At 39.4% G+C, this 27,896-nt stretch overlaps 2 protein-coding genes across 12 annotated transcripts in view; one reads left to right on the top strand and one right to left on the bottom strand.

The window, feature by feature from the left end:
- NEK1 (NIMA related kinase 1) overlaps nt 1–7,418 on the bottom strand; it is a 43,642-nt gene extending 36,224 nt beyond the window's left edge. The window contains exons 1-8 of one of the 9 annotated variants that reach the window (XM_040556586.1): nt 7,230–7,416; nt 6,492–6,563; nt 4,627–4,775; nt 4,455–4,551; nt 2,585–2,682; nt 1,015–1,098; nt 482–549; nt 280–366 (exon numbers count right to left, since the gene is read on the bottom strand). In XM_040556586.1, the coding sequence (XP_040412520.1) occupies nt 280–366; nt 482–549; nt 1,015–1,098; nt 2,585–2,682; nt 4,455–4,551; nt 4,627–4,743 (551 nt within the window). In that variant the 5' untranslated portion in view covers nt 4,744–4,775; nt 6,492–6,563; nt 7,230–7,416. Of the gene's footprint in view, nt 1–279; nt 367–481; nt 550–1,014; nt 1,099–2,584; nt 2,683–4,454; nt 4,552–4,626; nt 4,776–6,035; nt 6,444–6,491; nt 6,564–7,229 lie in introns of those variants that run through there. The other 8 variants (XM_040556591.1, XM_040556589.1, XM_040556593.1 and 5 more) reach the window with 8 other exon arrangements.
- Nucleotides 7,419–7,529: 111 nt separating this feature from the next.
- Nucleotides 7,530–27,896, top strand: part of CLCN3 (chloride voltage-gated channel 3) — a 62,197-nt gene continuing 41,830 nt past the window's right edge. The window contains exons 1-2 of one of the 3 annotated variants that reach the window (XM_040556596.1): nt 7,530–7,676; nt 21,585–21,760. In XM_040556596.1, the coding sequence (XP_040412530.1) occupies nt 21,601–21,760 (160 nt within the window). In that variant the 5' untranslated portion in view covers nt 7,530–7,676; nt 21,585–21,600. Of the gene's footprint in view, nt 7,677–14,256; nt 14,482–21,584; nt 21,761–27,896 lie in introns of those variants that run through there. The other 2 variants (XM_040556599.1, XM_040556597.1) reach the window with 2 other exon arrangements.

The following is a 27,896-nucleotide window of genomic DNA, read 5'->3' as shown; positions in this document are numbered from 1 at the left end:
TAAATTACGGCAGTAATGTGTAGATTGGCAAAAGTGGAACCATAACTAAGAACAAGGCTAGATCTAGAATTCGAAGCACTAAGCGAAATCATCTCTTCATCGTGTTACTTTACATTACACAGACCTGCAAGGTCCTACCCAAATAGTGAGGCTCTGACTTCTTGGGTAAAGGATGAACTAGTGGCTGTTCATCATCATGTGAATAGAACAGCCTTAGTATTCCAAAGAACTCACTATCTTCTCCTTAACAAAGATGTTTAATAATATGGTTATTAGTACCTTTTATTGTTGTAAGGTCTGTTCTGACATATTTCAGGTGATAAATAGTATGGTGTTCCTATGCACGTGCGAGCCAACTCCACAGTACTAAGAAAAAAGTAAGAATGAACGTTAACTCACATGAGAGGAGCACAAATTTTGTTTTCCTAAATCAAAGCAATTCAGATTAAATCATAGAAACCAGTATTAAAAAAGGAGTTACCTGTTCAGAACTCTGGCAATTCCAAAATCTCCCAGCTGTATTGTTCCATCTTTGGTTAAAAAGATATTCTTGGTATAGAAATTTTAAGAAGTCTGTTAATTAAAACATTCATACAATTGCACTTTTTTTTCCTCAATACGTTTTGAAAAGAATAAAGTTTTCTACTCTTCGATTACTATGCAGTCACTAGAATTAGCGTTACTGACTGTGAAACACCAGACTTACTCTTGCCCTGCTTTATCAAAATTAAAGAAACCACTACTGCACATTCTAAAAATATAATTATTTGCAGAGATAGAAACTGTCACATGGGCAATACTCAAATAACTTGTCCTTGTCTGTTTATACAAATACCATATAAACCTTTTCTGTATAATTCTGAAGAAAAAAGTGTTTCCAGTAAAAAAAAAAAAAAAAAGTGATTATATAAAAAGATTATTTTCAATAATTTGCCAACTTCCACTAACAAAATACAGATGTAATCACTTTGGAAGTAGATTTGCTAAAAAAAGAAAAGAAAATTACCTACATACCTGTGACTTTATGTCGCGATGCAAGATTTTTCTGTCATGTATATGTTTTAGTGCTAAGCAGATCTGTACAAACCAATCCAGAATCTATGCATAAAAGAGAAAATGCAACATCAGCATCTTTATTTATCTGAAAGCTTCTCTAGCTATATTACTGAAGATATTATCAAATCAGTTTTATAGCTCAAGGTTTTACCCTCTCTTCCCAGAAACCTGTCTTCATTTATACCATAGAATCATTAAGACTGTCACAGTACTGTCACTATAACACAGACTTTCAAATGAAATTACCTGTTTTAAGCCTGAAATTACTAGTTTCATTAAGTATTAAAAACTAACAAAATGTATGCATAATAAATTTGATTGGCTAAACCATTTAAAGCACAGAACTTGCAACACGAAGAATACCCTTTTGCTGAAATTGGTGCAACAAGTCTTTTTGCAGACAGCTAATTAGCCAAGTCTTAAAAAGCTATACCCATGTTTACAGAAACACTTATTTAACATCCAGTAATTTTACGTATTTCACCTTAAAAAGAAAAATACTACAAAGCAGATTTCAATGAGAAAGGCAACAATGTATAATAAGATTATAAACAAGGCAACAAACACTATTTTTTTTGTAAATGTGTAAAAATCACAATGTAAAAAGGGAAAAGCAGCAAAAACTTTTCCATGTGAATAATGACTTCACATTCCCAACTTACAAGTACATAAATTTCAACATTACAGTACAATGTAAGGTGTATTTTTCACTTTTCCATTTTCAAGTCTTGTATTTGAGCCCAAATTAGAAAGTTTGGCATTTTACAAGTTGTGTCCAAAATGTTTCATTACCCTACTCTGAATTCCATCAACAGAACTAATACTCATAAGCCTTTCCAACCACAGGAAAGTTCAGATTCTGGTACTCCTGCCATATGCAGATGCAAAAGCATTGAAATGATTTGTAAGCAAGGAAACATATGACTTAAGACCAAAAACCTGAATCCCACATAATCTATTTTCACTTAGTTTCATCCGATCTGTATATTAAAATCCTCTATGTTATCCCAGACTCTCACACAGTACAAGTGACTTTAATAACAAGTACAACTGAGAAATAAAATCTTACGGTATACTTCCAATAGAATATTAATTTTTTCTACTGAAAAAAAATAATAATTAGGCAAACTTTGTAAAATGTAATAAAGAAGCAATATAAAGCAAGTTATGTTATACTTCCGAAAAATTGAAGTCAGTATTACAAAATAAAATCCTCTGCCATGATATCTGGTAGGATTAAAAATATTCATGATGACCTTTAGTGTTTTTTCATATATCAGATTTGGTTTACTCTGCAAGAAATGCTTTTTTTAAAACATCTTACACACAAAGGCCGAACGCCAGATAACACACCAAGGTCTCCAGCTACAAAAAAGGCAGTACTGTGACTGATGGTAACAACCACCACTGTCTGGGAAACCTTCTATAGAGGTTAAGAAACTGTACCTACATAATTTAACCAAAATATCTTGAAACTAATGAAAAAAGGATCATGCAGCAAAACACTATGGCATCAGTTTGTTGTTACCTGATCCTCGGAGAATAAGATTCCTTTCTGGGCATTTATTTTTTTAAACAGGTCTCCTCCTTCACAGTAATCCATCACTATGTAGAGACAGCCATTTTCTGCAAAACAAAACAAAAAACATTTCAAAAGGAAGAAAAAAATTACCCACCTTTAACATAACATTACAAATATCTTCACTGGAAAGGTTTATCTTATAAGGGTCATACAAAAAGCAACCAAAAATTACACGTTTTCATGTGCAGCCTCAGATATCATTGACATACTAAGATTCACCATGAAATTAAACATGTCACTTAATAAAAATAATATAAAATCGTTCTTAAAACCATTTGCTGTTTCAAATATCCCATAGAACCCTACCCTAAAAATAGACATCTTCTGACCTAATTCAGTTAATTGTCTCTATCTTTCTGATTCTGTCTTGCAGTTTTACCTGGGCAAGATATTACTTATATTAAGTGGTAATCACCAGCTCTCATAGCAGACTTACAGGTCATTTCTGAGACCTAAGACCAGTAATAAAACTTTCAGCAGGCAATGACAGATGGAAATCATTAATGTCTCATTTCTGAATGAAATTTGGAGAAACTTACAAAAACCTTACCCAAGTTTTCACTATGAAATTTGAGCATATATAATATATTTGATGAGAAGTTACAGTTCTGTTCCCCAAAGCAATCTTTTCCAACTACTAGTGAACAGAGATTAGGCAGAAACAAATTGCAAGCTACCCATGTATCAAGGAAAACAGTAACATTTCATGAGTATCAACTCAAATATGGCAGTACAACAAGACCTACGCTACTCATAGATTAGACATGATTTTGAGAAGAGATGAATAAATACATACAATCAATCACATGCTGCTAAAAAGAAAAATTCTTATTAGAGATAATTATAACATTTAAACTGAGTCAAACCTAATCAAAGCATCTGAGTCACTCAAGTCTCACTTTCACAGAATGCTCCCAAAATTTGTCTTTCAAAACAAGATTATTTTTTTTTAAGCTTAAAGATGTTTGTATCTTGCTTAAGCTTTCTAATTGGAATTACTTTAAATGATTATCCTAGCGGCCTGGATTTCTTGTGGACCTGATGCTGAAATAGCTCTGTTTTATAAACCAAATCAGTATGTTCAAAGTCAAAGTGTTTCAGCAAGAAGTAACATGAACTACAGATTACAGGATCTATCTTGTAAAAAGTAAAAACAAACAAACAAAAAACACAAAAAAACAAACAACAACAACAACACAGTGTTACAGAGCAGGCTCTATAGTCTTGCTCTTTATGGCACACAATCTTTTATCTGTTCTGCTTATTCTCCAGGACATTCACTGTGAAAACAGTTTGGAATTAAATTTCTCCTTCCTTCAAAGCTTGATGAAGGAAACAGTCCCTTCTATTTTTCCATCTCTGAAAGCAATGATATGATCATAATTACTGAAGATTGTATTCTAAGACAGCAGACCAAGATAAAATTGCTCTTGCCAGTTTGTCAATATCCAAATTTAGACCATACTTATTTTTAAAACACATATGCATCCAAGTCGTTAGACTACACACAATTGTTCAAGGAGACTCACACTCCAGAGAAAAAGGAAAACTCAACCCCTTCATCTAAGCATCAACCAAAACTGAATCATATTAGAAAGGGGCAAGAATATTTCTATGTAATTGTTGCACTTTCTTTTTTTTTTTTTTACGTACATGGAAATTGTGAAAAACTACAACCAGAAAGAACTGAAGGAATAAAAGGATGGAAAAATGAGTAAAGAGAGAAAACACACTGATTTTTAAATTACATGCTGTAAGTACTGCTCAAGTCACTTACTACCATTATCTCAGGTTCCACTTTATTAACTAATCTTACCTTCAAATGACTCCCTATACAGGACAATATTTGGATGTTTCATGTTGGCCAACACAGCAACTTCTCTCCTTGATTCTTCTCTCTCCTTATTTGACATCTTCAAAAGGAAGATAATGATTTTTGAGGACAGGAATACAAAAACAATAAATCAGTAATTAATACTATCACTCACCTTAGAGATGTTAATTTCTTTAATAACATATTGTTGGCTATTTTCTTTAGCTTTGACAAGAATTGCTTTCCCAAAGGATCCTTCTCCGATTTTTTGCACTTTAATATACTTATCCATAGTTATCTTCTTAAGGCATCTTTATTCAAGTGCTAGGCAAAAAACACAAAACAGATTTAGTTAGCTGTAATTAGTCTTCCAGCCTAACAAGGAGTTACATTTCTTTTTTTCTTTTTAAACTAAAATGTCAGCTAATTTGTCTCTTCGGTTGCATCAGTTGCTTTGTAGTTCTTCTGTAAATTACCTACTCTTATCTCAATTCTATTTTTGTACAGTTTTTTCAGTTGGTGTAGAAAAAGGGCTGCATTGCTAGAACTGCTACAATCTTTCACCTCAACAGACAGTACATAAGAAAAAAAAGGGTGCATTTAATCTTTAAATGAAGCAAGCAGTTAGTGGCTATAATTACTGATTTAGCTGGCGAGGGGACATCATATAGCACTATAGCATCTGGTTAACAATCTTTTGTTCAATTTTACTTGGGAAAGTATGCTAGGAGGGGAAAAATCCCTCCTTGTTAATTCTTAAGAAGCACTAAACGCAGCATTTTGGATATTACTCACTATAATAAAGCCAAAAATACTAAATTCAAGATATTCCCAGTCAAGTTTAGAATCGTTATTGAATAGAATATTGAATATATATAGAAATGTATAACCTTAATTGACTGAAAACTTACATTATTTGTCCATATTACATAGAAAATGTGTTCATTACAAAATGCTGCAAGTCAGTATTTTTAATATACTCTCTCAGTACTTGGACTAGCTTTTGAGATTAAACTGCATTATGTAGTGGAATGCTGATGGCATTTCAAGTTTTATATTAAGAATATTTTGGTAAAAATAAGATACTAGCAAGCTGCAAGTGGAATAACTATCACATCTCATTACTAGCTAATCACCAGAAATATAAAGGAAAGATGCTAAGCAACATAGTGACCGGGGGAAATGAAAGTGAATGAAATGGAGTCAAAACCACAAGCTTTCTAATACACTTCCATTAAGATGGAAGTGATCCAAATGATATTTACCTGAACAAATTTAAGAGAAGCAATAATCAAACAGAGAAACAGTGCAATAAAGCCCTTAGTGAATTTAATAGAAGTAGACTCTATCGAGCCAACTTCACATCTCTCTTTTAAATATGATTTGATCTTGACAACTTATACAGCTAATCTATAGGAGCTTCTGCAAAGCATTTCATTAGGTGAATGACAAAAAAAAAAAACCAACAACAAACAAACAAACCACAAATAATCACAAAGATGGAAACTGGGACAAGACATGTAACAGGGGCAGGGAAGAAGAAGAAAGTAGCTAGCACGAAACCAACAGGTAGCACAGCAGTACCTCTTCCAAGCGAAGCTCCTGAGGAATCCTCTTACTTTCCCTAATAATTCTGGAAGGGGGCAGTGAAGGTGCATGTGGGATGTTTTCACACAAAACTTGCAAAGGACTCAAAGTTAAAGGTATAGCCAATACCAGGAAGAGAGAGGAGAGCAAAGAGAATTGGCCCAAATGAAGACCAAAGCGATAAGTATCAAGACAAATTCCTGGCTGACTAAAAGGCCGTCTTTCACACAGCAGAAGAACCTCCCATGCCCTGAGGACTGTAAGTGGAAAGAGACAGAAGGCATTTAAGGTTTTTTGCATCCAGGCATCACCTGAGAGCACTGACAGCACTTGTGCAGTGCTGCAGCCACCCTCCTTCCAGCAGGCCTTACTAGCTGCAATCCACGCACATTTTACATGAGGCTTTCCCCGTGGGGTGGGAACGTTTATTTCTATCAAAGAATTACCACACACCAGACACGGCGGCTGCTGGAGTCTCAGGAAAATGAGGGCTCCATGCCATGGAAGCAGACTGAAAGGAAGAATCTCGGTAGAGCAAAAAGAAAGCCAAATTAAGCCAAATGAACTAATCAGCAACAAACAGGAGACACAGGAGAACTTAATTTTTACTGCAAGATTGGGAATGGGAAGAAAGCAGGATTAAGGGTAAGCAGGAAGGAAAATAAGGGGAAACGGCGGGCCTGCGACGCTCCCTCCCCCGGATGTGAAAGATGCTTCAGTGGGAAAACCGGCTTGTAAGAAAACTCAAGTGTTAACGTTCTTATTATCCCCTGGGCAGCGGCAAAGCACACTGGGTCGGACACGGTTTGAATTTCAGACGACTTTATTAAATTCGCTAGGTCTGGAGAGGGGCTGCGCGGCGGGAGCCGGGCGAGCAGCGGCGGCACCGCCCCGCGGCCCGGCGGCACCTCACTGAGGGGGGGGGGGCGCCGACGGCACGGCGGCAGCCGCCGAACCGAGCCGAGCCGAGCCCCGCCGAAGGGAGCCGAGCGCTGCCGAGTCATGCCGAAGGGAGCCGAGCCCCCCAGCCCGGCCCAAACGGGCCGCCGCCCCCCCCCCCAAGATTGGCACCAGGATGAGGGGCGCGGCCGGGACCCCGCAGCGCCAGGCGGCACGGACCGGACCGGACCGGACCGGCTGGGTCCCGCAGCGCCCCCCACACCCATCCCATCCCAGCCCATCCCCGCTCACCTCCCGCCGCTGCCGCAGCCGCTCAACCCACCGTGGCTCCCCCCCCCGCGCCCCGCCCCCTCAGCGCTCATTGGCGGGCGGGCCCGGCGGCTCCGCTCCCATTGGCCGAGCGGGGGCAGCACGCTCGTTAGCCCCAGCGCCGCTTCACCCGGGTGACGCGCGGGGGGGGGGGGGGGGGGGAGCGCACCGGGGGCTGCGGGCGGGGGCAGCCCCGAGCCGCGCCTCGCGCAGGGCGGCGCCGCCGTTACCCCCGCAGCGCCCGTGACCGGGGAGCCCAACGGCCGCTGCCAGGCCCCGCCCCCTCACGGCTGCGCCAACCGGAAGTCGCCTGGAGCCCCAGGCCCCGGGGGCGGGGCTAGGAGCGAGGGGCGACCGTTGGCGGCCGGTGGGGGCCGTTGGGCCGGGGGCCGCGCGCGGCGGGAGGATGCGGCAGCGCCTGCCGGGCAGGTAGGGCCGGGAGCGGGGCCGGGAGCGGGGGCGGCCCGCTGCGTCCTGCCGGGCCCTGCGGCGGCTGAGGGGGAGCCCGGTGGCGGCGGCCCGCAGGCCGGCGGTGTTCCCGCCCGCCAGCGTCCCGGCCGGCGCGGTGCGGTGCGGTGCGGTGCGGAGCGGCGGGGCTGGGTGTCGCGCTGCCGCCTGCCGCTCCGTTCGCGCTTCAAGCGGGCAGCTGCGAGCGGGGAGAGCTCGGTGCTGCCGGGGTGTGCTCGCCGTCGGGTGATGAATGTGCTGTGTCACACTTCGAGGTGCCGAATTAGGCACAAACGAGGCCTGAACAACGAATTAAAAATGTGCCTGGTGCTCGGCTTAAAGACGAAGTTAAGCACCAGTATTAAAAGTATTTTAGGAAAGGTGTGCCAAAATGGAATGCATTTCCAATCCCTCTTGGTACTTGCACCTCATTCTTAGGGTTGTAGGACCTCAAAGTTCGTGGCACAGAGTTCGTGAGAGAAATGAAGTTCGTGCTTATTGAAGCGTTAGGTGCGCTGGTACTTCCTGGCTCTCAGTTCTCCCCTTTTGGTGGCCCTGCGGTGGATTTTCTGTCCTGGGTCCCTTAGCAACGTGGATGCTTCTCGGCAAAACCAGCTACTGGAATGGAAAGGCATGCTGGTGTGACAGATTCGAAAGCACCTAGTTGTCAATGCGATTTCTCTATTTTAACAAACTTGAGTGTTCTGTAATGCAAAGTTTAAACAATGCATCTGTGCACTGTAGGATGCTTACCTGCAAAGTAAAATAAGAATCCCCAGAGAACTCACCAGCTGGCACTATCATTTTTTCTAAGGCAAAGCAGTTAAACGGTCTAAGGTTTTTAAATTTGACGTCTCTGGTTGGCAGGCAGACGTAAACTTGCTGCTCAGTACTCTGGGCTGTCGAAATGGGGAGCATTTTGCTCTGGGGAAACTGCAGCTAGCTTCAGACTCACAGCCTGAAACAAAATGACTTTGCATGTATCTGCAGCACTTGTGGAAATACACCCTATGTTGTGCCCTGGAAAATGGAGCTTGTTTTTTGTTTCCTTCCATACATACTGACATATTGCTGGTATGTCTGTCCTTTAAATTCTTTGCTTAGCAGTAGTAGATGTTGTGCACAATGTGTGTTGCAATACTTCTAGAAACATATTTTCACTGGTCTATGGAGCTCCATGTCTGTCTTTTTTTTGCAATCTCTATGGTATCCTGTTTATGAGTGGCTTACACTACTCCTATTCTGTCTGGGGTGCGTACTTGCAAGTTAAAATAATCATGGGGTCATTTTTTATCCTTTCTCTCTATCTGTACTTTTGACTTCTAATAAGAACAAGCCTATCCAAATCCTCAGCCAGGAAAGGCCTTTGCAGCAGTTGGTCTTCACTGTTCATGAACGCATTGCTCAGAGCCTTATTTTATGAGTTGCTTATTTTATGAGTTTGTCTGCATTTTTCTCTCATGGCAGTTTTGTACTTCATCTTGTTCTCTTTTTCCACTTAATGTTTGTCACAAACTGATGTTTCGGGAACCTGCAAGTGAGAATTCACTGTGAGCTGGTTATTCTATGCACAGCTGGGTCCAGCTGAGTGGTTTATTTTCTCGGATTCGCTCAATAAGCACTTCTGATGTGATGCGTTGTTTTGTTTTTCCCATTTTGCTTTGGGGTTTTGGGGTTGTGTGTGTTGTAATTTAGTATTTGAATAGCAGAGCTGCATTGGTTGAATGTGAGCACTGAAGCTGGGACAGCCATTCCAAGCTGACAAACATTGCCAAAGGGCATTCTAGGAACACTCTGTATTTTTTCCTCCCCTTACTTGTGTGACTTCGTGTGCACATGGATAGGTGTTACTGTGCAGTCGAGTTCTCAGGGTCAATTCTCACAATCGTCTGGCAGTAGGGATATTTACAACTTGGTCATAATTAAAAAAAAAAAAGTGGAAGTTCTCCTGTTAAAGAAATTTATGCCAACTCAGGTTGTTTAAAGAGTGAATTTCCTAGTTCTCAGACTCCAGGTTGCCTGTTCCTCAACTCCTTGCTCTGTCACCTCATTGGCAGCAGCTGTAACCACCTGCACGAGGTCAGCAGTGGCAGTGGTCTCGCACGTGAGTCTGCCTGTACACTCTCCCTGCTCATTTTCCCCAAACACCTCAACTTTACACCTGCCTGCTTCTTGTGGCATAGCCCTGGCAGGCAGCTCAGCAGCACCCAGCTGCTTGCTCACTCTCCCCAGGTGGGATGGGGAGAGAGAATCAGAAAGCTAAGTGTGAAAACTCATGGGTTGAGGTAAAGCCCGACCGGGCCCCACTGGCTGCTTCCCACCGGCAGGCAGGTGCCAGCTGCTCCAGGCCAGCAGGGCTCCTCACACGGGGTGGTTTCTTGGGGAGACAAACGGCGTCGCCCCCTTCTTCCTCCTTGGCCCCGGCTGTCATCGCGGAGTGTGAGGCCGGGCGGTGTGGGACATCCCTTTGGGCAGCCTGGACCAGCTGTCCTCACTGAGTCCCCTCCAGCTCCTGGGGCAGGCTCCTCTGTGCAAGCTGCTCTGCGACAGCTGAACATCCGCGTGCTGTCACCGCTATTTTCGTCAAAAGTCCAAAACACGGCATTGTGTGAGCCTCTACAAAGAAAAATAACTCTGTCCCAGCCAGCATCATGATAGTGCCGTGAAAGCGAGTGCTCAAATCTATGCTCTCTGCATCAATCCCTCTTCTATATCATACCTGAAAATGCAGATTTTGCGTTGGCTAATTTCCTTAAGCTTTTCAGGTGTCAGGCCATCTTTTTACCTGTGCTTCTATGAGTTATGCTGCTCCAGACTTTGCTGCATAGCACTTGTGCTTTTTCATGGTCCTTCAGTAGCCTCTGCTGAAGACGCTCAGAGTATTAGAAAGTTGACAATTACAAATCTTCATAGCTATTTAACTTGAAACTTGTTTTTGAATATTGGAAGCCTTTTTAAAAATCATCTGTACGAATGATTAGAAAAAGCAACATTCATTTAAACAGTGTCTATTAGAGCATTGTAAAAATACCCGTTTGGGAGATTTTCCCCCTTTTTAAAAGGTAGAAACACAAAAAACAACCTAACTTTGAGATAACTTTCCAGATGTTCATCTTTTTCATTTGTTTTGCATTTTGCTTAGGCTTTCTAGTTACAGAAATAGGCTCTGTGCTCTACTTTGGGAGGGTAAGGAGGAACAGTGAATGAAAATGTGAATCATGTTCTGTCCTATAGCACAGATCCTTTGGTAAGGGCAACCCTCATGGTTACTTTTTTCTTTATTTTTTTATGGTTTTGATAACTTCTTCTTAAAAGTTAATAAAAGAGACTACTGAAGTGTACATTCTGAGTGTTCGTACCACAATATAATCTATCAAAGAAGCATTTCCTAATTCAAATAGTAAAAATGTAATTTCACTTCAGTGATACCTTTAAGTTACAGATACAGTTATCGAGGTGACTTAATATTTTGACATCCTGCCAGTTAAAATTCAAGTACTCCTTTTCCTGAACAATAATATTGTTTGAGTTCCTTCCCCTCTTATCTCCAAGTTAGTGCTCTCTGCCAGATTTGTTGGGTTTTGATGTTTTATCTGTAGTACTTGATCTACTGCAGCTTTTCCCATGAGGTTTCTGTTATTAATGTGTTTCCTATGTACCCGTTGGGGAAAAAAATGCAGTTCCCTGTATACTTCCAAATGCTAACTCTGAAAAGTGAATCTACAGATTTTGAAAGGGGTAGTATTAGGAGAAGGAAAAAAAAAAAAAGGTGTTTTTCAATCACTAGTTGACTTTTAGCTGCTAGTTTTGTGTAAAACTTCTCATATTGAACATAACAAGGACAAGGAAATGATTAAAATTATTATCGGTATTACAGACTTAGCTGTTTCTTTCTGTTTTATGCTAAGATACGAGTGTTCTCTTAAATTACCCAACAAGGTCCATAAATCTGCAGAACACTTAAAGAGACCTAATGACCGGTACACTAAGTATTCATGTTATTACCACGGGTACAAAAATCTCAATGTTTATTCCTCCCTAACAAATTAAATCTATATATATATATTTTAATAAACTTAATCTGTGAACCCGGTGAACTGAGCTCATCTTTGTGGTTGTGTAATGCACGTTGAAGATAACTGACCTGGTGTACTCCATTAACGAGAAGTGTTGCAGTAAAGTGTTGCTGAATCTTTTATTTTCCTGTAACTTTGCAAAATTAAAAATCTCTGAAGAAGACAGTTTCTTTCTCCCCTCCTAAAATAGCCACTTTGATTCTTGCTTTTAACTTGCTACCACTGTTTAACAGTAAGAACTTCCATTTAGACTCTCCTGCCAAAAACCTGTCTTCCATTTGTAGACCCTGCTGAAGTCAGCATAATTTTAGAATTAGCTGTACCTGCCAGCTAAGCTTCACACCGGGACAGAGGAACTTACTGTGTGTTTGGAGCTGTTAACACAGTTGGTGTAGTGAATACTTGACTTCTGGTGGTGTCTGTGCCGCTGGGGTTTCACAGCTTTTTTTTTTTTTTTTTAGGGTGGATGAATCTCCTGTGGCTAGTCTGTGTATTCTTATTAAAAAACAGAAACAAACAGTTAATATTCTTATTAATGTCAGAGGTTCAAGGGTCTTTTAACCATTTTTTACCCCATCCTTTGAAGAAGACCAGAATGGTAATTAGTAACTGGCAGAAATACTGTACTGACAGAAGTCACCTGATTTTTGTGTAGTTAGAGCCAGGAAGGGCAGCCGTCAGCTAGACGCAGGTGGTGGCTGCAGATCCCTTCAGTCCTTCCTAACACCGCTGCTTAAGAGAATGCAGAGCAAGAAAGAGCAAGCTTATTGTCAGCGCTCCTCGCCTTGAAGTATGAACCTGTCTGCTGGATGTTACAAGAAGAAAGTAACCCTACTCCCCATGTTTTTTCTCTTTTTTGGTGGCTGAAGACATCATTTCTTACCATTGTACACCTCAGCAGCTGGTGTTTCTTCACCTGTTTCAAGTTTGAAAATCAGTACTAGGGAAAGACAGGGATCCGCAGGAAGTAAGTACACAGGAACCACCAGGGGTCCCCACATGCTTTCACATAAGCAGTGGTTGTATGCCTGTGCTGTATTTTGGAAGACTGTACAATTTTGCCTTGATCTCAGGTGGTTAAGTGTGTTTATGAAGAAGTTGGAATTCCGTACAAAGACCTACAAATCTGTGGTAGCGGCTATTGTCAAGGTGCTCAGCTGAACTGGGAATAGCGGTGCTTTTTCAGATTCCAATTTGACAATCCTGAAGTGTAATTTTGCCTCTCAAGAATGAATACTTCTCATGCGCTTCTCGTTCTCCTGGAGTCAGTGCTCTGATACACTCTTTGTCTTGGCTCACATAGCCTTTTTCTTCTGTGATGGCATCTAATTTCCTTTCTGTTAGAGTTTCTTTTACTTCCTTGAGTACTTTCAGATCATTTGGATATAAAAGCAAAATTATCTGAAAAGCACCTAACTCAGGTGTGACCCTGAACTTAGGAATCTCTGCACGCAGCTAAGGACTGTCTGGTGCATTTCTCTAAAAAGATGAAAGTAGTATAAATACCAGGGCTTCTGGTAGTACTGGTGTTGTGTAAAAACTCTGCTCTGTCTCTGGACCCCTCAGATAATTGCAACCCAAGTTCACATTCAGAATGAACAAAATTCTATAAAGATGTACAGAGAAGATTGCACACTGTTGCTGTCCATTTTCATCAAACAGATAACAAATATCATGGCCAAGGACTCACCAGACAAACGGTATGTTGTCTGCAACGGAAACCACAGTCAGAGTTTCTGCACTTGAAAAATGAAGTACGGGTTTTACTCTTCAGTCGTCCTAATGAATTTTAGTGTTGCTCTCATCTGAATGTGGTCACAAGAAGAACACGAGTGATGATTTTTTTCTTCTAAGAGGTGTCTCCAACTTTTCTTTCCTAGGGAGAATATTTTCAGCCGTAGGTACTGAACCATTAGTTTAAAAAGTAATGCCATGGCAGGGGTTTGGAGCTAGATGATCTTTAAGGTCCCTTCCAACCCAAGCTCTTCTATGACCTTACACGTATTTTAGGCTTGCACCAAAGTGGCAGCTAAGAACACAGTGGTTTGGTTGTGTTTTTTTTTTTTTTTCCACAACTTGGCTAAGGATCAGTACTTGCCTGTGAAGCTTAAACTTTTGAGTTATATTTGCTTTTATATTTAATTTCATGCTTAGATTGCTTTTTTTTTAGTGTTTGTTTTTATTTAAAAAAAGAGAAGACCTCATTTAGCTGCTTATTACTGTGTCTGTGGGAGATTACTCTTTGGTTCTGCTAGTGGAGATTTTTCTAATGCACCAGTAAATGAGATGAGATGAGTAAGTGTAAATCTGAGTTTTCAGCTAATTCAGCTATTTTTATTCGAAAGCAATTGAAGAGTATACACATCAGTAATTTGATTGTGAAAGAAGCAGTCCCTTCCATCAAGCAAGCTGAAGTCTTTGTGCCAGGTGGTAAAACTCCTCAGCTGTCCCATCTCTGGGTAGCTGCAGCCTTAGGGGTTGACATTTTAGAGTGGCGATGAAGTAGCTCTGAATTCTTTGTGCAAACCCAAGTCAATACACTTAATGTTTGGAATCATATGACTGGAAGCATGACTTCAGTATGCAGCCAGTAAACAAGCTGGCAGTTCTCAGTGTTTTTAAGCTGAGAAGATAAAAGGTGCTATAAAATGAGTATTTATTATTGATAATGCTTTTGGGAAGATCAGATCCAGTGGTGATACTCTGTATTGGTATGTATCAATAAAGTGGAAAAACTTTTTAGACTTGTTATGTTAAGCTTTCATAACTAAAGTGTTTGTAAAGCATACTAAGATTTAGTAGAATCTAGAAACCGGGTCTCAATGTTTTCTAGTTACAGTTTAAAAAAAAAAAAAGGTACTATATTCCTGCTTTACAAGTACTATCTTTTTCATGTTGTTTTGTTGCCGTGTTTCTGTGCTTGTCCTTGCTTTCTTGTTTAAAGAACACTTGAGTTTGTGTCTTCTGCCATCAACATGACTTTTATTCTAGAAATAGCCGTGGATAAAACTGCAACAAGCTCTCTATATGTATATTTTTGGAAATTACTTTTTCTCTTCTATTCCAAGAGTACCTGCTATATAAATTGAGTTAGATGCTTTTTAATAACTCTGTATTTTTTTTAACTCAAGTAACCTCAGTTAACTGACTGTACTCCTTTGACTTTATTTTAAGTATGACCAAAAATTTGAGAGATCCTTTCTCACTGCATGGCTGCAAGAGGAGCTGTCCCAATCCTGAGACTTTTTAAATTAGTTCCACTTTTTTTTTTCTGAATGCCACTGTGGAAAGCAATCACCTGTGTATTTGCTTTTGTAAAGTTACCATGTGCATTCCCTATTTTTTAACAATTTGGCTTCTTGAGTATCTGTGAGGACTTTTTTCTCTGCTAACTTGAGGAAATTCAGGAAAACTGCTGTTTCTCTTGTCCTCCCTTCCATTTTGGGTTTGAAGTGTATGACTTCTGAGCCTTCCTGTTTGTGTATAAAGGAATAGTTTGCTAGTTGTGTGTGTGTATATATATATATATATATATATATATATATATATATATATATAAAATACAGTGCAAAATTCCTCACAGTTCATTCACCCTTTTCCAAAACTAAAGTTTGGAAGCTGAATGATGCTCTTACTTTGTTCACCTCTTTTTACATGACAGGCAACGTAAGTAAATGGAGGCTATGTATGCTGGATCTGCAGTGGAAATGGGAATGTAATCTTGATGCCGATGAGGCTAAGGATAAAAGTATGAACCCAGCTTAGCCTTTGGTTTAAAACTGTTGTAAAAGGTTTATTTCTGAACTCATTTTTTTCTGAAGGGTGCACTTATTTAAAAAACAACAACAAAAATGCAGACAGTACAGTATTTTTAATAAATGCGATATGAAAGGTTTAGAATTCAATATTCCAAGATGTTCTCGACCGCTTCAACCTTTTAGGCAGTTGTTTTGATATGTACATATATATATATATATATATATATGCATACACACACACATGCTTTATGTTAATATTTGAATTTGTGTGGGCGCCTGTCATATTAGTCTTTACCTGCTCTTAAAGTATATGGGATTTTTTTTATATCTCAATTTTTTTGTATATTTAAGAGGATGTGTATAAAATTCCTGACTACTTCATATTAAATACCACTTCTGAACGCTTTTACCAGGTAAAACCTATTAAATCCTATTTTTCTTCCAAAAACTTTCAGCAAATGATTCCTATTGGTACCACTGCATTTCACCTACTCTAGACCATGTTCTTATATGCGAAGAAAGATTGCATTCTAAGTTTTTATTTTATCTGCTTCTGTTTTATGTCTGCATAGCACTTCTCACTGGGTACTGTCCTCATGTCAGTTTTGGAGGAATTTATGCATGAGTTCGGTCATGTGACTGACTTCTGTTCAGCTCTTAGCTGTTTGTACTGAACAGAAAAAATGATTATTACAATGAGTTGGGGGTTATCAGGGTTTTTCCGAGTTTGGGAAAGAGCTCTTCTGTTAACAAGATCATTTTTCAACACTATATGGTGTTTTATTGTTGATTCTTATAAAAAAAAAAAAAAAAGGCAGCAGCTTTTTCTTTCAGCTATTTAAAGCAGGTTTGGAATCTAGCTTTGAGTTCTCACCCACCCCCTTCTACACGTCCCAGGACAGTAAAAAGTTAAAATGTCTTTTGTTTCCTGCCCTTTGAGATACAGAAAAGTGTTCTTATGTATTTATGGGGCAATGGAGCACATACCAGAGATTTACAGATTATGCAAATTGCCTGACAACAAATGTCCTGTAAATCAAATTTCTTACTGTCCTAGTCCATCTTCTCCAGAGACACTTCGCTGCACTGCAAGTGATTCCCTCAGCTGACTCGCTTCTCTGCTTGACCTTTCCTTTGTAGGGCTTGAAAGATAAGCAGGATGTCTGGTGTTTGAGGACAAGAAAAATGCCTGAGGTACTGAACTGTATGGAAAACTAATAGCTTTATATGCTTTGTCAACTATACACGTAGCTGTTTCTGTGCTGTTCCCCTTTACCAGTGTAGTTCCTGTCTGTGCTGTACTTAATTACATCTTGCACAATTTGCTATACCTGGATGCTCGTTGCTCTCTTCCCTCTCCTTAGTTGTAGCAGGTGAGATACACTGTTCTATTTTTTTTTTTTTGGTTAATGATTTATTTATTTTTTCTGATTTGTTTTTTAATTGTTTCAGTGTCAGAGGCTTCTCTGTTAGCTTGCTTTGTAGAAGAGTTTTGATGGATCAGGACATCCTGGAAGTATGTTAGTATGACTGAGTAGTTGCACCTTTTTCCTGTTACACTCTTTTCGCAGAAGACTTGGGTATGTGTGTGGGATTGAATTCTTTGTTTCAAGAGCTCCCTGATTGTTGCTTAGATTTTCTTTCTTTATTCTTACAGTGCATTATTTCTCTACTTTTTTTTTTCAAAGAGTCTGAAAGATTTTTGAGTCTGCTTTCTGTCTGAACCATCCTATGCATGAAAACTATGATGCTTCATAAAAATGTGGAGTGTAATACCTTTAGTGTTCTCATAAACCCTCTATCTTGCATTGTTACAGTAATCGAGGCTGGAAAAAAAAGTTTTATTAAATACTTACGGCAACTAGTAGTTGCTGGAAATCAGGCATGGTTTATTTTATTTAGTTTTTCAGGGTATTGGGCTTCACTGGCATTCAGATGATACCTTGTTTCCCTGCTTGAAGTTTCTCTTCAGTAACCCCATCTTTCCCCCACTCGCCTTTTAGTGCCCATTTGGATAGGGCAGGGAATCTGCGGGCTGAATCTGACCGTATAAAACAGCAGGCTGTCTGGTTCATTGCCTCTGCTCTGTTCTCCCTCTTTACAACTCTGTAAGCATTTGTGCAGGCTGCTGTGTGTGAATGCCGCCTTCCAGCGTCCACAAAAGATAATCCCCACTGGCCTGGCTTGGGCACGAGTCTGGTTCTCCTCTGGCAGCTGTAGCCACAGAAAAACTCCCTGCTGGCTCCTCCTTCCCTTTCTTATTGCTGTTCTCAGCAGTCTGCTTTGGAGGAGGAGTGTGCTAGCTCTGTCCACACCCTCTGCTTCCTTGGGCAGGGCAGACCTTCTGCGTGCTATAACAGTATTTTAAGGTCACATGAGCACGTGCTTTTAAATTGACTCTGACACTTAACACAGCTCGAGGTGGTGCATCCCTAACTTTGTGTCCCGGTTTGTTAAACAAGCCCTTCTGTTAAAGGCACACAAGAAAATCTGTTGTGTGTTGACCTCAGCTGTCATCCCCACACTCTTAATTGCAGGTGGAGGTGGTGGGCAAGCCAGTGACTGACGTGCTCTCAACAAGTAAAACTTCAGTCCTGTGTGAAGCTTATTGAGCTCTGACTTTCTGATGGCCTTCATTTCCCGCCTTTGCTGCGTGCTGCTGGAAGGCAGTAATCTGTAACACCATGTCAGATACGAAGCAGTTGAGGACCTGACTCAGGGAATGCAGAGAATGAACGTACAACTCTTAATCTTGGTTAGGGTGCTCGGCAGGAATGGTTTGGGTGTCACAGCTTCTGCTTGCTTGTTGAAGAGGTCTGTCAGCAGCAGTATGTCTGCAGCAGGAGACATGGTATTTCAAAACAAGAGAAGGCCTGTGATATCATGCCATGCCATGTAACTGGAGGCACGTATGTGCCAGAGGAGTTGGCATGCAGGACTCCTCATGGTATTTTTGGTCTGGCTCTGGGACGTCTGTTGGTTTTGTCTGTCAGTTTCTGACTGATTGAATGTTCTAGTCTATTGTAGACCAGGTTCAAAGCATTTTCTCTGTTATTGGAAGATTTAATACCTGTAATGTACTGCTCTGACATTTCTGCAAAGTTATTAAACAGACCTCCAAAAGGAGAGTTATGTCCCTTACTATGAATAGCAGGCTTGTGGTAAGATTAACTGAAGTTGTGGAGCTCAATATAAAGGATTTTTTTTTATATTTTATATTTTTATTATTTTATATTTATTTTAAATATATATATGAAAGAGAGACAATGTTCTTCCTTCATTGTGGAGATAGGTGACAATGCAGGAAGTGCGTACGCATCTAGCAAGTCCAAAAGTTCTCAGTTCAGCTCTGCTGTATGTCTTCCATTTATGATAGTACCCAACTGATCCAGGCAGAGTGATGTTAACAGAAGTTTCTGTAAGCATAATAGCAAAATAGTTGGACTGCTTATGGTCTGACCTCTTCTGGCATGTTCTTTGTAGGTACTGTACGGGAAGGCCAAAATTACTGTGTGACAACTTGTATCTATTGCATCATTCTAAGTGTAGCTTCTGAATAAATTATCACAATCTGATATATTTTGGGGAAAATGGAGATGCTTCCAGGTGTAAGCAGATGTATTTTCAATCAGGATCTGCTTCATCATATGATGGTGTGAAATTTTCTTGGCTGTCCGTTAAGGAGCTTTTCTCAGTGCCTGTAAAATGGTAAGAAGAATCCTCACGCAGGGATGAAAGAAATGTGTTTGAAGAGAAAGCATGTTTTAAATTTTAAATATTATGAACAGTTTTTTAAGGGAGTGAGAATGGTCAAACCAAAAGGATTTGTTTTGACCAATAGTAGATCTCTAGGGAAGAGTTTGAGAATAAGCATACACAGTTGTCTCTTGGCCTCCAGTATTCCTACCAGAGCTGTTGTCTTTGATAGCTTTTCATGTTTTTTTTCTTCCTCCTCGTCTTTTCCTCTGATGTTGTCTTCCATGTTACATCTTTCCAGACTGAAGAGCCCTGATCCATTTTGTTGCCCTGTAGAAGGAAACCTGTTTTTGTACTCTGTCATCATTGTGATCTTTTGTAACCTGTTTTAGCTCTTCTGTAGTCCTTTTGGACTTTCGGCAGTACAAAGTTCTCTTGTACCTGATAGTACTTTGTAGCTGATTAATTTGGGGACTGCTGGTGCATGTTGAGCTCTTTCTTGTAACTGTACCATTTCATTTGGGAATGGTAGTAGTCCCATCAGAATCCCTAGGGTAAATTAGGATTGGTTCTGTTGCCTCCCTCTCCTCCCTACCTGCATCGACTCAATTCGTGGTTATCAGTAGAGAGTTTTATCTTATGTTATCACCCAGCTGCTCAGTGCTGACAGTTCCGTCCCCAGCTACCCTGTAAACTTTGTCACTTCACTTTTCACCTCTTTTCAGTAACTTGTTTGCTCTTTAGAGGGCCAAGCTGTTTGCCAATAGGAGAAAGCTGTTTGACCTCTGCTAATAACTCTTTGACATTGGCCAACCAGTTCAGCTCTACTTCACAAGGCTCAACAGCTGGGTAGAGGAGAGAGATCGGAATTAGAAGTCCTATAATCTATTTTTAGAGCTGCCAGCTGGCTGGATGTTTATGGTGCATATAGCCTTGTAGCAGTTACAGTGAATGGTTAGAGAATGTGAGGATGAGCAGAGGAAACAGTGCATAAGGAAAAGATCTGGAGGGAGATGGAGGGCCATCTCCTTTGTTCGGAGGGAATGAAATTTTCTTATTGCTGAAAAGGGACATGGTGCTTTAGTGTCATGTACTGCATGTGAATATAAAATATTTTGTAAAAATGATACAGTCATTGCTAAAATGGTCTTAATTATAAACTCCCTTGCCAATTATATCTTTTTTAGGAAAGCAATACTAGAAAATGTGCAGATTTTTGGAAAGGCAGGAGCCTAATAGCTCTTAATTAGGTGGGGTGAACGAAATACATGCTTTTCAAGCACCCAACTGAGTGAAAATACTGTGCTCAGGAAGGTATGGGATGAAGATTGAACCTCATTCATACCTCCCCATTACTGTTGCAAATCCGACTTAGTGTAGAAATTTGGAGAAGGGAAAGCTTTATCTTACAAGCTGAGTTGTCTAAAGACAACTGTCAGAATGTTTTTGGTGGTGTTCCTTGTTGAGTTGTCCTCTGCATTTGTTTAAAGGAAGCCTCTGTTTTGGAAGCAAAGACCCTGACTGTAAAGGAAGCAATTGCATAGTTACATGACATTTCAGAGGTTGGGCTGTTGCATGCTAATAAAGGTATGACCATGCTTGAGAAATGACAAGCACAAGACTTTCTTTGGAAAGATAAGAGCATGGAATCAAGGCGTGGTCACAACATACCCCTTCCTCCCACCCTGATCGTGAAGTAATTTCTATGGTTTTCACTTTGCAAGGCAAAGGAGGAATACGTCTTGGTCTGTGAAAGCCTGGTGTGTTCAGTCTTCTGCAGAACTTGCTACCGAATGTGCAAAGCCATCTGCTGCCTTTACCTGATTATGTACAAAGGTATATATGTATGGGTTTTGAAAGCTTTATGTAGACAGAAGATTCTGAAAGGTTTTCCACTCGAATATTTTTGCTTTTCTCTGCAAAAGAATGTGAACAATTGTGTTCAAGGGACTAGAACTTCGGAGTGAAACAAGTGGTAGGCTAAGAAGACGTATTACAAAAATACCGTGACTAAAGATTCTCACTTCTTAATCTAAAAATTGACTGGATTTTGTACCAGCTCCATGGTGCAGTGCAAATTTGTATGTATTGGGTATGTGCATTCCAACCACATTTACTGAAAGTAAAATACTTTCATGATGATATCATTAAAATAAGGAGATCCCAAGAAAGGGGATGACGAAGCATCATCCAGTTAAATATCTAAGGACTTGTGTAAAATGTTGTGTATAATATTCTGTATTACTGCTACATTTTTGTAACTTTTAGTACTGTGATCTTAATACTGTTTTATTTTTCATGTAAACTTACCAGTTGTTTCTGTGTTTTCAAATATAAAATAACTCATTTTCTTTATGCAGGTTATAAAGCGGCTAAATGGAGTCTGAGCAGCTGTTTCATAGAGGCTACTATCGAAACAGTTACAACAGTATAACTAGTGCAAGCAGCGATGAGGAGCTTTTAGATGGAGCAGGTGTAATTATGGACTTTCAGACGTCTGAAGATGACAATCTCTTGGATGGTGATGCATCAATTGGTAAGTTAATTTTATCTTTAAAATTTCTATGGGTTGCATGTGGTTTTAGTTTTTTAAATAAATAAAAACAGTCCTTTTTCATAACAACTTAAAATTTCCCTTCAACTGTTCTGTCTTCCAAAAGGATGCTTTAGAATTGAAAGTGGTTGAGAATTTTCCTGTGTGCTTGCCTCACAGTTGCATTGTATGGGATAACTTCTCATATGAGGCGGATAGTAACTTCTGTCAAATGACAAACTTGCTGTCAAGTAGGGGAAAGATGATTATTCTACAGCTACCTGTTTTTTCTTAGTTGTAATAGGATTTCTGAAGTCTTATGGTCTTTAATGTTCCCTTTGTGCAGAAATCAGCAGTCTTCTCTAATTGTTACATCTAGAGAAAAATCTGTTTTCTGCTAGATTTGGCTTCAAATCTGTAAAACAGGCAAAAACCTGACAAGCAGAGGTGACAAGCAGTGCAAAACGTCGAGAGTTGAATTTTTGACTAGGTGAAAAGTTGCAAAGAGAAGAGCACTGGCAAAAACATGCAAGTAATACAAAGAAAAAAGACCTGGGAAGCTCTCCTTCTCTTTTTTCATAAATGAAGTAGTTAAGGGAGTGAAAGCTTTAATGTTGTCTTAACAATGGTCAAAGAGCAGAACAGAAAGGAAGGAAAGGAAGTAATTTCTAATTAACATAGTAAACTTTGTTAAATATATACTCTTGTCATTTCCTCTTGTTTTGTGTAAAATTGAACTCAGCCTCTTGGTTTTTTATCACCCTTTCCTCTCCCGTTAACATTCAGTTGTCTTCCTGCCAAGCACTTCCTTCATGCACTTTCCTGTTTGCCACACTTAGCACTCAGATGTTGCTATTATAATTGATAGTTGTCGTATTGTTACAAGCATCCTTCCCATGTGTCTTCCTTTCATATCATCAGACAAGTCTTGAATGTGCAGTTATCTAACTTGTATACTGATACTTAAAAGCCCAGATACCCTCAATGTACATAAAAATTGTTTCTGCAGAATTACTTGAAGAACATCAGCATTAGGAAGTCCAGTACTTGGTAGTTAGGAAATTAAATGAACAATTGTCTTTCATGGGCACTATACTTCTGAATATCTGGCTTAATAAAAAAAAAAAGGTGCCTTGCTTGTCTAACATAATACTTGTAACCTATATTAAAAGTCTGAAGCTACTGTGGTTATTGTTTATATAAATCCTCTCCATCACTTCAAGCTTTAATGAGAATTGCAGTTTGCAGTAAAATAAATAGTTTGAGCCAGTATTCTGCCTCTTGCTTGCTGTGAAATTATATCCATAAATTGAGCTAGGCAGGTGAGGTGGTTTTGTTTGTACCGTCAAAAGCAATGCTAATTGTTGCAGATGCGAGCAGTTCCTATTGCATTGTGATGGTGAAGTGGTAGAACATGCACTGAGACATGAATGATGTTGTTGTTCCCGCACCTCCCAAACAGAAATTTTTGCTAATGGCATGTCTGCTTGCTACAACTCCAATCACCTCAGTAAGAGGTTGCAGTAGTAATAAGCATTATAACTTTATCGAAATGAATGATGATTTATGCATGGAAAATATTTTCTTAGAGTAAATCATAGTACATGTCCTAGCCAGAATCTGTTGTCAATTTTCTTTTCAAGGTGGTAAGAATATACCTCCCAAAAAAGTTTTAAATAAAGGCAGGAAGTGAGTATTTGTGTTAGTCATTCCTTAGGTTTTTATATGTGTAAGGTGGTTCGTGTGTGTTTAATTCAGCAAATCTCATGGAGAAGACCAAACAAGCACTTTCTTGATGGCCTGCATGCGCCCTTTTTTTTTTTTTTTACAGTTCTGTTACTGAATTAGCAGCAACTGTGTTATTATTTTTTGAATACTCTTGTCCTTTAATTTTCTCTTTATTAACATTTTGATGTATTCATTCTGTTGAGCGTAAGTACAGGTGAATTCACCATATAGGATTTGTCCTGCTTCCTAGGAGGGCTCGGACTGTCCTGGTAGCTGGAAGATGCCATGCTTCACAGCTCTGCAAGTCCTCCAGGACGCTGTCTGAATGCACAGACATTAGGTAGTGCTGTGCTTTAGCTTGTTGAGCCCTGCCAAAATCCAGAGCCATGTTTAGACGTATATTTCGTGTATTAAGTCTGTAGGTCTGGAAGAATTTGTGAGCCTGGTTTCTTCACAAGGTGTAGAAAGTGGCAATATAATGTATCTGCACTTAAAATGATTGTGGAAGTAATGTAATTAAATTGATAGCTGCGTTGCTACAAAAAGTAAATCTAGAATACAGATGAGCTGGAAGCACAGACCTGAACTTATCCGATCCAGATAAGTTACTGTAGACAATAGTGTTCATCATAAATTTACCATTTATGTAGTAGAATACAAAATGATACATTTTTTAAAATCAAATCTGTGCAATGAGGGGAAGTAATGGATTAAGAAATTCTTTTTCATCTAATGATAATTGAACCATAAACTGCACATATATTATGCAGAGGAAAAGCTAACATGGAATTCTCAAACAATTGTCGTCATCGTTGTCCCCCATTCAGAGGACAGTAAATTAATGGAGTAAGTCTGCTCCTTTCAGTAGCCTTGGTAGGTCATTCAGCTGTCAGGACAGTGGTTCTCTCAAGCCTGCACAGTACTGCCATTCACATTACCAGTCATACTTAAGTACTTAACTGAGCCTTACAAAGCCATTGAGGCTATTACTCAATGGTGAATATGCCTTCTGTTGAAAGCATATGGAAATGGGTTGATATTGGGGAATAACACTAATGACATAGCCTACTTGTTTCATGTGGGAAATTCCCTTCTGTTACGTGGGCCAAAACGAGGGAACATTAACTGGAATCAGCCTTCAGAAAGGCTTAACACCTAGATGTGTAGGTACCTTTACTATTTAGTTGATGGAGATGTGCCTTTCATTTAGTGTCACCTCTCATCTGCAATTTGAATGGTTTTTTTTGTGGTTCCGTGTGGGAGATTGACCATTAATGCTTTACAACAATCCTGTTTCTCCTAATGTCATCTGAAAGCGTGCATCTGAGAAGAATACAGAAGCTGTCAATATATAGTGTTACTGTACATGTCAGTATGTATAGTAATCATTTATCATAATTACATGCATAATTAATCATAAGATTGCTATGTTCTCCAGTGGCTGTTACCTTTACATAAATTTCAGACTTAGCGGCAGCATTATGGCAAACACATAGGCATCATGAAATGTGTTGAGTGTAGTGCGTTTTAACGTGTTGAGTTGATATGCACATGGAGGCTTGGATGGCTTACACCATAGCCTTGGCTAGAAGGGATACTGCCTGTCAGCTTTGATCAGAACTTGCTTTTATTGCTCAGCAAAACGAATATCTTGGTAGTAGTCAAGTTAATGTTTTACCTCATTAAACTGCTGTCTAATGAGAAGTATGGTGATGTTATACTGATAGTAGAAATACGTGACTTCTTATAGGGAGGAAATCTTACCAATGCTTATACGTGCTGTGTATTTCCATGTATGCAGTCTTTTTATTTTTTAATGAAAGAAAATGCAGATCATTGCCATGATGATCTGTGTGTTTTACTTTTAGACTCTTTGGTAGCTTCTTGTTAGGTCAATTTAAACACTTCATACTTGCCATTAAAAAGCTATCAGTTCTTTAATACTTAAGCCAGATAAACTAATAATTCCTCTTTTGAATATTATAGGAGGAGATCTACAGTACTTAGTTTAAAAAAAAAGTTACGCTGGAGTAGTACGCTGTCTTCCATTATTTTAATGGGGAGGCAGGGGGAATCCTTCTAAACAGAAGTGAAATGAATGGAGATGTACTACCAGATTACTATTTTAGCTAGTAAATGAATGAGAAGACTAAATGTCTAACCGATGCTTTTTCTCTTAGCATAGGCTTGCTTTGCCTCTCTCTGAAATCTGAGACACCCAATCCTTGGCTAGTGGCTGGGCCTGAATTTCTTAATAAGTGTGTTAGTTCTTTTTTCTTTTCTCCTTTTATGATTTTGGTTTCAACAACTAGTGAGGTGAAACTGAGAGGTCCCTGTGATTTTATTCAGAATTGATGTTTATTTATATGATGTAAGAGAGGACTGCATCAATTTATATTTAATTGTAAGGTAAGTTCAGGAGCAAGGTGGATTTTTCGTAATGTCAGACTGCAAATTTTTCAAGGCTCTGACTGAAATCAGATGATTAAACCTTATTTGCAGTTAAAAATGGTTTGCAAACAAATGATCTCATTGGTGTTTACATCTCTAGGTACTTTGATCTGTCTGTGGGAGTCTGAGTCCTGTAAGAGCTTGGCATTCTTTTCAATAGCTACAGTGCTTCTTGCTTGAGTTGAAGAAGGAGCTTAGTTGCTTATGTTGTGACTTCATGTGGAGACAGTTTACAGTCTGGCATATGGTGTTAACGTCAAATTGGCAATAGTTAACCTTAATATGACAGCCTGTAAACTGGAAATTCAAAAGCTGCTGCTATAGCCACCAGTACCTACTTGCAGCAATAGCAGTGCCACTGAAATAAGAATATGCCAGCAGGTAATGGTGTAAAATACTGTGGTTATCCTAAACTGGCCTTACCTATGGGTTGGAGACCTTTGTCTAAAGTACGGTGAAAGACCAAAGCAGTCCATTTTTAGTGCCCTGAAGGGGCACTAAATGGTAACATTAAAAAATATGGCATAGTCAACTAATACAGCATTATTTGAGGAACAGAAGGTAATTATCAGCAATTGCAGGTGGTTCTTCATAACAAATAAATTCCGATCACCTAAGAGGTTAATTGTTCAAGAAGAATCTAGATCCTACCTTTTCCAACAACACATGAATATCCTCTCGTGTGCTTTTTTTCTACTTAGCTATCACAGTGATAAAGAAAATAAAGAATACAAAGATATAAAGGAAATGAACTTTTCCTGCATGAAGAACTTAAGTTCCTGTTTCATTATTTGTGCGGGAAAGTTTCATTAACAGAATCTTCCTGTTATCCATAGATGATGTGAGAAAGGGTCTTGAAAGTCATGTCGTACTATCGGTGTGGTTTGTTTTCTATACATGTGGTACAAAACTGACTGGACTGAACAGTTTGACATGTCTTTACTAACTTGGAAAATAGGTTGTATATAACTTAGAAATATTTCCATTGAAGGGCTTGATGTTCTTTTTAGGTAGGGAATATATTTGGTCTTGAATGATTCTGAACAAAAGGAAGCATGAAATAACTTGTCCTGATCACAAGGGCAAGCATAAAACACAGCTAGTTTGTGTGACATAGTTAAACTGTCAGTTACTGCTTATAGACTTCTTTTTTTCCTATTTAACTGTTGTTAGAGCTGCAGACATTTTGCCTGTGCTCCATAGTACTAACGTGCCTGAAAACAAGGTATCCGACAATATAGAACCATGTTTTCTTTTATCTTTTTTCCATTAGTAATGAATTAAGTTAATTTTGCTCATCTATCTGGAACACAGTTGCTATGCACTATATTTGCATAGATAACTGTCTAATTAATAAGGTTCTTCTTTCCAGGATTTCAAAATCCTTGGCAGAAAACAGTAACAGAAAAGTTGTCTGGAAGGCTCTTGGGTTAAGGGAAATAATGTTTCTTTTTCTTAGTTGTTAGATGAGTGAGTTGCAGGTGTTTGAAATGTCTTTTTTATCTTACCTGTTCACCATGATGGTGCTTTTCTTTAACTCAGATGTTGTGCCAGCAGTTTTGTATATGGCTGAGAGTCTTTCTAAACCTAGTGGTGGCTTCCAGGTTTTTAGTTCATATCAGTGGATCTTTTCTTCCACAGACTTCCTCTGTGAAGTTGTTTAGCACCCTCACCATCCTTTGGCAAGCTGCAACAGCTTAGTTGCATTTTATTTGAAGAATCATTACCTTCTTTTTTTATTTTTATTTTGAACCAAAATCCAGGTATAAATACTACTGAGGGCATGTATAACTGCCACAGTCCTGGCTAGGTTAACACTTGCCGATGCATTAGCATGGACTGACACAGAGACTACTTCATCACTCGCCCTTGTAAAGCCTAAATGCTTAAGCTCTTCTTTTTCTTGATAGTTGCAGCTGTGGAAAGTCTTTCTGCTGAGACATCGGGTTTGTAGGGGGTG

The sequence above is a fragment of the Cygnus olor genome, chromosome 4 (assembly GCF_009769625.2).
Source record: "Cygnus olor isolate bCygOlo1 chromosome 4, bCygOlo1.pri.v2, whole genome shotgun sequence".
Taxonomy (NCBI): Eukaryota; Metazoa; Chordata; class Aves; order Anseriformes; family Anatidae; genus Cygnus; species Cygnus olor.
The sequence above is the reverse complement of the archived record's forward strand: the minus strand, read 5'-3'. Positions and strand labels throughout refer to the sequence as shown.